The sequence below is a fragment of the Gymnoscopelus braueri genome, assembly GCF_963280865.1.
Source record: "Gymnoscopelus braueri genome assembly, chromosome: 21".
Taxonomy (NCBI): domain Eukaryota; kingdom Metazoa; phylum Chordata; class Actinopteri; order Myctophiformes; family Myctophidae; genus Gymnoscopelus; species Gymnoscopelus braueri.
The window spans coordinates 24741789-24753098 of record NC_137623.1 but is presented as its reverse complement, the minus strand read 5'-3'; the positions used below and the strand labels follow the sequence as shown (position 1 = coordinate 24753098).

The 11310-nt window shown below is 43.2% G+C and overlaps 1 protein-coding gene across 1 annotated transcript in view; it reads right to left on the bottom strand.

The window, feature by feature from the left end:
- Positions 1-4790: 4790 nt before the first annotated feature.
- drd3 (dopamine receptor D3) overlaps positions 4791-11310 on the bottom strand; it is a gene marked incomplete at its 3' end in the record, with an annotated part of 31801 nt that continues 25281 nt past the window's right edge. Inside the window, 3 exon segments of the mRNA XM_080417897.1 lie at positions 4791-4987; positions 7951-8326; positions 9344-9391. Coding sequence (XP_080274023.1) covers positions 4791-4987; positions 7951-8326; positions 9344-9391 — 621 coding nt within the window.

The following is an 11310-nucleotide window of genomic DNA, read 5'->3' as shown; positions in this document are numbered from 1 at the left end:
TGATGACTCGGCACTCCTGATCTCGGGTGAGGACAAGTTGCAAGTTGAGGAAGCTCTCAGCTCTGAACTCTCAAAAATCCGTACCTGGCTTACCGATAACAAACTGTCACTACACCTTGGGAAAACTGAATCCATTCTATTTGGGACCAAACATTCCCTCAGTAAAATGAAGGTAAATGACTTCAAGGTCAAAGTCGATGACACAATCATCACTAGCAAAGAAGAGATTACCTATTTGGGATGTATTCTTGACAAATACCTGACAGGTGAAAGCATGGCAACAAAGGTGGTCAAAGGAGTAAACCAGAGAAACAGATTTATGGGCAGAGTTTCCTCTTTTGTCAACCCTCAGGCCCTCAGGCCCCTCTCAGGGGCCCTGATTCAGCCCCTTTTTGACTATGCTAGCTCCTCTTGGTACTCCAACACCTCAGTGTCACTGAAGACTAAGCTTCAAACCTCCCAAAACAAGTCTTCTCGGACTGGGGCCCATGACCCACCTCTCTCCCACTCACTTTGCCAGCCTAGGCTGGCTCAGGGTGGAAGACAGGGTTAAACAACTAAAAATGGGACTGGTCTTCAAAATTGTAAATGCAGATTTGCCCGAAATGCCCCCTATACCCGCATATCTGTATAAATACCTCGAAAAAGTTAGTGACACCCACAGCCACAAAACTAGAGGGAGCGTAAACAACAATCTGGTACCACCCACCCATAAAACAAACATGGGCAAATTCTCCTTCTATAGCACAGCCACCAAGGAATGGAATAGTCTAACCCCATCCCTCAAAAAATGCAGTTCGCTGGGCTCATTCAAAACAGCCCTAAAAACTCATCTTTCTGGAGGCCTAAAGAGGAGCTAGTACCAGTTTCCCTGTAGACAGACGACCCCCCCCCTCCTCTTTTTTGTACATATTTTTTATTTCCTCATGCTTTTTTTGTATATCATTTTTATTTTTCCATGCTTCCCCCCCCCCCCTTTTTTTTGTACATATATATATATATATATTATTTTTTTTCATGCTTTTTTTTGTACATAGTGGTATTTCTTTCTGTATTATCTGTATTTTCATGTTGATTTTTGAACTGTTTGGTTGCTACTATATATGTCTATGAAATTAATTCAAGGACCCCAACGGAAACAAGCCTGCAAGGACTTTTTTGGCCGGACCTTTTAGACAAAAGCATTATAAATGTAACTGTGTTGTTTTACATTATTTTGCCTAATAAAAATGTCAATCAATCAATCAATCAATACTGACCATGATACTGACCTGATACAGACATGATACTGACATCATGCTGACATCATACTGACTGCACATGATACTGACCATGATACTGACCATGATATTGACATGTTACTGACCAGGATACTGACATGATACTATGATACTGACCAAGTGACCATGATACTAACCATGATACTGACATGATACTGACCATGATACTGACATCATGGGGAGGGGTGTTGGTGATCTCGCCCAGGGTGCCAGGATGGCCAGAATCGCCACTGCCCACGTGGACCAGTCAGTCATCTTTGACAATAGTATGACTCCAAATTTGGGCAAGGTTTCAGCCCGATTCGAGCCCCTTCACTTATAGGCTTACCCATGCACTTGCATATGTTTTCGCGTGTCGCCAACAATGCATGCCGCACAAATACACACCTGCACATACATGCCCAAAGACAGCACATGTTTGCACTTGCACAGACATGCATACACCTGACATCATACATGCAAAGATGCATGATGCAACAAATACACCACTATTTGTACACAAACAAACGTAGCATACCAAATGTAAGGGATAATGCATTGGGGGTATGGTATGTCTGTTATGAGAAAATAACCTCACAAAAGGAGGCTGCTACAGCCCAACGCAAAATGGAGAGCTGTTTACCACTCTGAAGAGCTGTTATTTTCAAAAAAATAAAGGCAGTGCATGTGGTATATTCACCAGTAAAGACTACACCTCCAAACTAAAATAGTATTTTTCAGTAAATAAAGGTTATTATGATGATATACTGTGGAGTGAGATGAAGGGATAAAGGGATAAAGGAATGAGGGTGAAGGAATGAGGGCTCAGGTGTGGAAGGCGATGAAGGGATCAGGGGAAGTACGAATAAGGTGATGAGGGGTAAGAGAAGATGCAGGGGGGAGTTTGGGATGGAGGCATGCGTAGCCTAGGAGCATGAGTGTGGGATGAAGACTCCAGGTGGGAGGAGTGCAAGCCAGAGACTTTGCCTTGGGGGGTCCATTGAGCGTGGGAGTCCGGTGAAGGAAGCTGAACGTAAAAGGTACAGAGCACACTGACAGGTTGCATTACATCTGCTGCCATTCAGCTGGCAGGAGATGTAAGTCACAGAGCCGAATCGACATAATGTGTAAAAAGGCACAGCCGGCAGGACAGTTGGGTCTGTCAAGGCCTTTCACAGGAATGTCAGGCTCTGTCACAGCCCTGTCACCGGGATGTCAGGCCCTGACACAGCCCTGTGACATGATACCATGATACTGACATCATCAGTATGTGTCAGCACCATGGTCAGTATCCGGACAGTATCATGGTCAGTATCATGGTCAGTATCATGTCACAGGAGCCACATCATTGTTAGACCACTTTTCTATTTGTTGATTAAAGTAATTGAAAGGATTGAGGATAGAGGTAAAAGGAAGAAAGAAAGAAAAAGGTTCTATGAGATTTTATATATCTTTTAGCTTTTTATATTTGTATTTTTATGTATGTATGTATTTGTGTTCATAAAGTGCAAACAATTTATAACATTGGAGGTGAAGCTGAGTGTTTCCAAGTTGCCAGTTTTTACATGTTAGGAAGCACACACAGAGGTGGCTGTGTTTGGTTCTGTGTAAATGTTTGTCCTGAACGACCGAAACGTTGAAATAATAAAGAGCATCTTTTTTTGCAGGTTCCAGACAGTGTGCGGGACCTTTTTCTTTGACTTCATAGATCCCTTTCTGGTTCTGTGTAAAAACAAAAAGCAAAGCTGGCACAGGATCTCTGTGTAACAGTGGCTTCTGTCTCTCCAGCTATCCATATTTTCTCCTCCTCCGTGTGTCTTCTTCCCATCTTCAGCCACCCTGTTCCCCATAGTCTTCCGCTCTCTTCCTCCTTTCTGCTTTCCTACACACTCCTACACACTGTTTTTCATCTCTGTCATCATTCTCTGACAGATTTCCTGTTTTCACTCTCAATTCAATCACCTCCTCACCCTGCTCCTGTCTCTCTTGTTCTCTTTCATACTGTAGATCAGATTCCTTTTTATCTAAACCTCCCTCTTCTCTTTACACTCAGCTGGGTTCTTGATGTGAGCTGCGTCCCCAAAGGCCAACTGGCTCTCTAATCCACTAATTCCCCATGATATCGCGGAACACATATACAGTAGACACAAGTGTTAGTGTATGCGAGAAAGAGACAAGGCCTTTGAGAGAATGTACATACTGACAAGCAGCTTACGAATGTTCCATTAACTTTATTCACAACACAAAAGTAGCATAGCCTGCCAATTTCACAGTTTTTATACCCCTGCCTGAATTGTTAAGAACACAAATTCCCACCCACAGCTGACTTCGAGGCAACATCCTCAGATCTTGCAAGCACACAGCAGGCAGCCCTAAATCATAGGAGAGCTTCATCAATAAGCTGACAGGAAAGTACAAAATAAACAATTGAAATGCCTCCAATGGGTACAACATCAAAGTCTCACATTTGGAAAAGACGCCATGTTGAGCACAGTGCCGTTACAAAATACATGACAATCTTCATAATGATTCGAGTCTCATCAGGGACTTGGTTGACTTTTTTCCCCTGCACAATGCAAATTAACTACATGGTATTGTGACTTGTACATGCATTGGTGAGTAAACATGATGGGAGGTGGTCGGCAGCAGCAGGCTATAGGCAGCCTTAGGGTAGTATTGTCTCTCAGCCTCAGATCCGAGGTCTATTCATCTGTCTCAAATCTCCATCTCAGCTACTTTTGAAATGAGTTCAATCTTGTGTCAGAACCAAGTGGGAAACTTCTTTATTTATGTATTTCCAATTAAGCTTTGTTTTTTTTCATCCAAGTGTCGTTATGCCAACTCCCAAATTCCCCACACATTTCTGTGTAGTCTTGTCACTGCTGCCCCTACTTGCACACCCGCCAGTGATGAGTCCCCGCCGGGAGGACGTAGCACATATAAAGAAACACCCAACTTCTCACTGTTCCAACACCCCCCACTGACAGGTGCTGCCCCAGGCTGTATATGCTGGTGCAGTATCAACGATTGCCAGACTTTGTGATTATGGACGCTTAACCAGAAACTTAAAACCTGAATTTTATCTACAGGTAATGGCGAACAGGGGGCGAACAGAAAGCAGTGAAGAGTAGAACCATTTAACCGAGCAGTGCACATATATCACGTCCACAAATAAGTCCACGTAACTGTTACATCAATAAAACAAAATTGAACATAAATATGTTGAGGAGTGATGCCATTCGGAGGGTGCCTCAGCCCTCTTTAAAAAAAACAAAAACACTTGAATTGGTGGAGTCTTGTTTCGGAATGAATCTAAGTAACATTTGTTTGTCGGCTGCATTTATTGCACATCCCTTTATGAGATCATTTGCATGCTTCATGTTGGCGCCATGGTATGCCCTGAAACAGGTACCTAAAGTATTGGGCCCCGACATGGCCGCCATGTTCATATGTGAAGCTTAATGTCCCCAGGCGCAGAGGAAAGAAATGGCATGCATTTCCATATCGGCTTCAAGGCACTCCCTCTGTCCATCAGCAGCTGAGGATCTTAATGAAGGCCCGTCTGAACTCAATGTTGAAGGTGGTGTAGATGACGGGGTTAAGGGCGCTGTTGACGTAGCCCAGCCAAGTGAAAGCGCCGTAGAGTTCTGGGGGTATGTAGCATGTCTTGCAGTGGGTGTTCAGGATGTGAGTCACGAAGAATGGCAGCCAGCAGATGAGGAACACCCCTGGAGCACCCAGATATAGAGGGAGATGGACGGAGCAGGGTAGGTGAATGGGTCAGGGGACACGGTGGGAATAAAACAGATGAGGCCGATAAAAGGATGGTCAAAAGCGAATGTGAAAATGGGTGAGTGGGCGTGCGTGTGTCCGTGTGCACGCGTGTGTGTAGTGAAGCAAGTGGGAACACAATATGAGAGTGTGAAGAAGGTGGGCCGTAGGAGTGGAGAGGAGAGGAAAAGAGATGGAGAAAAACACATTAGTCACACTAATCAAATACTTGCATGCTTTTGCTATCTAGCTTTCTTTTTAAGCTGTACTTTGTTAATACTGTATGTTCAAGATGTATAAAAGGGGAAGAAGCCAACTGTCATGAGTCACCTAACCAGGTACGTCTCACCCCAACATTGTATTCATTGTATTCCCACCATCGATGTAAAAAACAATTGCTCTATTGGAGAGAACAGAGATGTGGTGACTCTCTCTTTAAATGGCTCTGAGTTGGACCATGCCCGCATCGACATGGCTGATAATTGAAGCATGTGAGAAGCTAATTAAACCAGTGTCAGGTGCTACTTCATGGTCTAGACCAGTGCTTCTCAACCCTTTCAGGCAGTGACCCCTCAAAATAATCATATTTGAACTGGGGAGCCCCAAAATGATCATATTTGAACTGGAGACCCGACACCCTGATATGCACTTGTAGGAGTTGAGGCATTGCATTTATGTTTTACTCGGTTCCACAGATAAATATTGTGAAAATAGCCGATCTACAAGAGTTGCGAGGCACTGTGAGCTTGTAGATCGGCTATTTTCACAATTTCTGATTCCTATTCCTCTTTCTGATATTATTTGACAATTTGGCCGAAGTTTGACCAGTTTTTGTAGTATACCGGTAGTTTGTTAATTACATTTGATGCAGTAATGGCAAGGGCGTCAATGTGGGCTGAAGCTAAGGGGGGGGGGGTGCGAACCAAACTTCCCTCATTAACCTTAGTTAATACTGTTCTCGTTGTTGTTGTTGTTGTTGTTGTAGAACTAGCAGTGTTGCCAGCCTTTGTGAGAGAAACAAGCAACCAGGTATATGAAAACAAGCAGTGCGCTTATAATAATCAGACTTGACAGACAGACAACACTGCCAAAACCATTGTGGGGATTATACACGGGGGGATAAATCCTTCAAAAAGCATCGTGTTTGTGTGGGAATGATTTCTAAATTATATTAAAATGACTCTTAAATAACTCTTTGGGGGGGGACCAATCTGATTTTTGGAGGGGAAATTATTTTCTCTTTTTTTATGTCCCCATCTGGGGACCGCCCAAAATCATGTGGCGACCCCCTAGGGGTCCCAACCCACATGTTGAGAACCACTGGTCTAGACTCATGTGTGAACCTCCTCACCCCTGAATGTGCCAGACTACATGGCATTTCAGTTTGTTGCACCTCACTGCAGAGATGTGCAGCAAGGGATAATTGTGGTGCGACGGTTGATTTAAGCAGTCAAACATGGCCCGAGGCAAACTAATTACACTCAGGGCTGAGTGTGAAGCACACCTGTAGTGCCTTGATCAAATCGATGCACAAGAGAATATTTCAGCCCTTCGCTACACACACTCAAATGAGATGTCATGACAACACTATTTCCATCTGCTTTTACCGTCTTTTCTCAATCACAATCTCTTTGTAATGCATTGACCAGACGTCCTGCTGTGGCCAGGTTTACGTGCACATTAAAGGATGCTTTATTGGTGTGTTTCAAGCGTTAGGCTTTGGCTTGGCATAAGTTTGGTGTTGGGAGCATTGTGTAGGTGGTGGCTGAATTAAGCAGTCACACCTGGCCTGAGTTAAACAAATTAGACAGTGGGCTGGGTGTGATCAATCTGGGAACCCATTCGGTTAAAAACCTTAATACCAGCTTGTGGAGCAAGCTGGTCTATATTCAGTTCCTGCGCTAGTAGTGAAGGTAATGGTAGGTAATTATAAATAAAGTACGGTCATCTACATCATTTCGCTATCCAGCAATTCTAGCCGTCAGTTTCGTCGTACTGGGAGGCAAACTGCAGCCGTGGAATACACTGGAGTCAATTAGAGCCAGATGGACCAGCTTATGAAGAAACACTATATTTCTGAACGATTGAGATCCTTATAGAATACTCGGTCCAGGAAAATAAAAGAATACATATCACACATTGTTTTCTGCTGTGCTGCTTTTTCGGTGTATACACTGTATACGTTTATTGGGGTATCTAAAGACCACAAAGTATGTTTGCCAAATTATCCTGTCCATCATTGACCGGCTGACAACCAAATCTCACGATACTGCCGAGCCAGTATGGGTGAAGAGTAGTGTGTCTGTATCTACTGTAAGTTAGCAACGGTAAATTAGCGACTGTTGTGGGGAATTTGGTGACCTGTCAAATTCTTAAATTAACTTAATATTTAGTTGTTTTGGTCATGTTCAGTAAGATGCAAGAGTCATGACAGTACTTTTCAAGGGTTTTAGCTTGGCACAAGCTGGTATAAAATGACAGTTTCATTCATGTTTTTTTTTCGGTGTGATTGTTAATGGATGTATAGGATGAATCAGCCATCTGCACACACACTCAGGAGAGACAGCCTCTGTCATAACAGGGTGTTTCCATCTGCTCTGGCTTGCACCAACTTCCCCTCTCTACAACAAATGTGAGTGTTTGTACTTTGTAGCATGTCCCTGTGTATCGAACCCCATAAAGCCACTGAGGTGGTGTGTGGCAGGCAAATTGGCACAGCCATCATCGCAGACAACCTGGTGGACACTGCTCGTGACCAGCTGCTGTTGTAATGTGTTCCTATCTAAGTACGCATATGGCAATGCAGCAACAGGTGCATTAGAAATATTTATTTAAAAAGGAAAGAATTTATATAATATATAAAATGTGAATAGTTATATCTGCATCCTTCTTTTCTCAGCACAATGCAATAAGCACTCACCGAGCACAATGGCCAACATCTGAGTCGCCTTCTTCTCACGCGTGTGCAAGCTCCTGAAGCGTGGTTGGATGGACTGGGAGTGGGGTAGGGGCTGGATTGCGGTGTGTATGCGTCCGTTGGACACCTCCTTCACCTCACAGCTCCTCCTCCTCACCGGAAGCTGCTCCTCCTGTTTGACCCCCTCTCCTTCTTCCTCGCCCTCTCGCTCCTGGTCAAAGTCAGTGCGGCCACAGGTTGCGTGGGTAATGCTGCAGTAGTTCTGCATGTCCACTTTGGGAAGTAGGTTGTTTTCCGCAGGGCCTGTCCGTGGTCGTTTCCGCCTCAGGCATCCTGGCAACAGTTTGGACTTGGGGGGCCCGGGGGGCTCCGCACTCTCCTGTTGGTACAAATGACACAGCAAAGCTACGTAGGCTAATAGCACAGCCTCAGAACTGCTATACAGTTCTATAGTAGTCCGCTGCTTCCTATTAAGCAAACACACGCACACCTGAGACAAATTAACTCAATTTATTTGTATATAGCCCTTAGCCTCTGTTACAATCTCAACGAACTTTACAGGCCCGCATTTAATAATGGAAACAAAAACAACACCCCCTGTCCTTCAACCGGGTGAGGGAAAACTCCCAGGAAAAGACCCCCTTCAAGGGCGGACAGGCGTGTAATAGGTGCCGAGTGGTAGTAAAAGTAGCAAATAATACACAATAGTATTAATACATTAATAATAAAAACTCTAAAGGGAGTTATTACGGGAGGATACGTTTCACAAGATAATTGCCATAAAATAGAGGGCCGATGCAGGGCACCAGGCCCCTAGCTCGGAATCCTGATTTCTGTTTCCTTCTCTGACCCCAAGGCTACAGTATGTCATAGTTTTAACAATACATGTTTGTGCATGAGCAAACTTAGCTTTCCGTGGCCATAAATTGCTAGGGCCGGCCCTAGGCAATTTTTTTCCCCCCAGAGGCTGCCCCTGCCCCTGCCCCTGCACTCACACACACACACACACACACACACACACACACACACACACACACACACACACACACACACACACACACACACACACACACACACACACACACACTTCAAAGGCTAAAGAAACAGCACTGACTCTGGATCAATGAGAATATGATCACACAGTCATAAGGGTTAGTCATCCAGTAGACCAGTGGTTCTCAAACTGTGGGTCGTATCTAGATACGACCCACAGTTTATAGCTCTGGCTATTTTCACGATGATGAGATTTAACTCGTATACACCCACACGAGCACACACACACACACACACACACACACACACACACACACACACACACACACACACACACACACACACACACACACACACACACACACACACACACACACACACACACACACACACACACACCTACCACTTTAATCCTGGTTGGTGATAGGCCACTCTTGACCTTGGGGGTCTCCTATGAGACATCACAGGAAGAAATGACAAAAGCTTGACAAGATGAGCACACTTTATAAAGCCTTGACTTCATACACAAGTCAAATGTTGTTATTATTAATTAATTAATTCATTCATTTGTATTACATTTCTGTTCCAATGCATTCTCCCCAGTGTAGACACGTTTAACCACTTAAACCCCAGCATCCGTATTGTGGGGAAAGCTTTCGCCAAAAATAGAGAGCAGATCTACAAGCTCACAACACGCTGCGGTGTGAGCTCGTAGATCGGCTATTTTTGGCGAAGAGATTTGGTGTAGAGTACTGTTGGTCGCGGACCAATTTTTATGGGTCGTGAGTATATCCCCTTTTTTTGCTTCCTACATTAAAAATTATTATTATTATTTCAAAACATTAAAAAAAGTTTAAACAAAAAATTGCACAACTTTTCATCAATTAAAAACAATTACAACATTTTTCAAAAGTATTTCATAAACAAAATAATCTGTAGATCTGCTATTTTCACTAGTTTGGGTCCCGGGCAAATGTCTAATTTCTCTTTTGGGTCTTAAGCTAAAAGGTTTGGGTACCACTGGTGTAGATTGAAATAAAGCAGTTGTAACTCAGGTCCACTTTACTAAGAATAGAGTATGGAATACAGAGTGGTTAAAATCGATATGTATTCCAATGGAGCTCTCTGGGCCTGAACGCCTCAATGCAATTACTTTACTATTACTATCAGAGAGGGACTGCCAGCTTATTAGGGCCAGGTGTGTTTGATTTAGTTTGGCTTTTCAGTTCAGTAGGCTATGTTGCATGCATTAGATGAGGGAAGTTAATTGAGAGCTATTTTTTTTTGACATGCTATTCCTTGTTTTTATTTTGCGTTTTGACTGTAAACCATGTAGATATTTTACTTAGCAATTTGGGACTGTTTAAATTCGCTATCACTGTATATTGTATGTATATATTTTTTATTATTGTCATTCTATTCTATTTTCTAGCTTTAATACTTTTTTTGTTATATGTAGCACAAGTCCTACAACAACATTTGATTACTGACTACAAGTCCCAACAACATTTTGCTGCTTGTACCTGTATAAGTCAGTGACAAATACAACTTCTTGAATCATGACACACACACACACACACACACACACACACACACACACACACACACACACACACACACACACACACACACACACACACACACACACACACAAGAATAAAATAAACATATGCCTCAGACCTCACTTCCCCCACAAAGATCGAACATTTCTCCTTCAAAGGAATATTCAATTTCACATTCAACAGAAATTAAAAACAGAACAATACATGCTGAATTCAACTGCATCCTCCTACGACTACTGTATATATCACCACTAAATACCATCTCTCCCTGTCTCTCCCATATGTCTCCACCGAGACTCCTCTTCTATCATCTCCACTGAGACCTCACCTAAATCCCAGAATATTCACACTTTTATCAGCCAATTCTAAAACTGTATCTATATGCTCCAGGCAGTATGCACAAAACAGAATACTCTAACAGAATATTTCTACATTGCTGTATTCATACTTATAATTAATTAAAGAAAATACATTTTCCATCACTGGTAGCCTCTACCTCCTGATTCTTCACCTCCATTTTCTTATTGCAGACTGTCAGCCGAAGCTCCTCGCTCAACATGGCTCTGTGTAATGGAAGGGTCTGTGGGAGCGGATAGATAAATGTGACAACAGAGGAACCAGGGCAGGCTTCAAGCTCCACCTCAGCTTTCACCACCTACCCTGCAGTGATCAAACTCGCCCCCAAGCTTCTCAACTCCTTTGCATTCAGTGCACTTGCACATTAAACAAGCTAGCAATGAGCTCAATAGTGCCAAAGCGAAAAGTTGCCAACCAGAAATATGTATATACAGTATCACTTGACTTACCC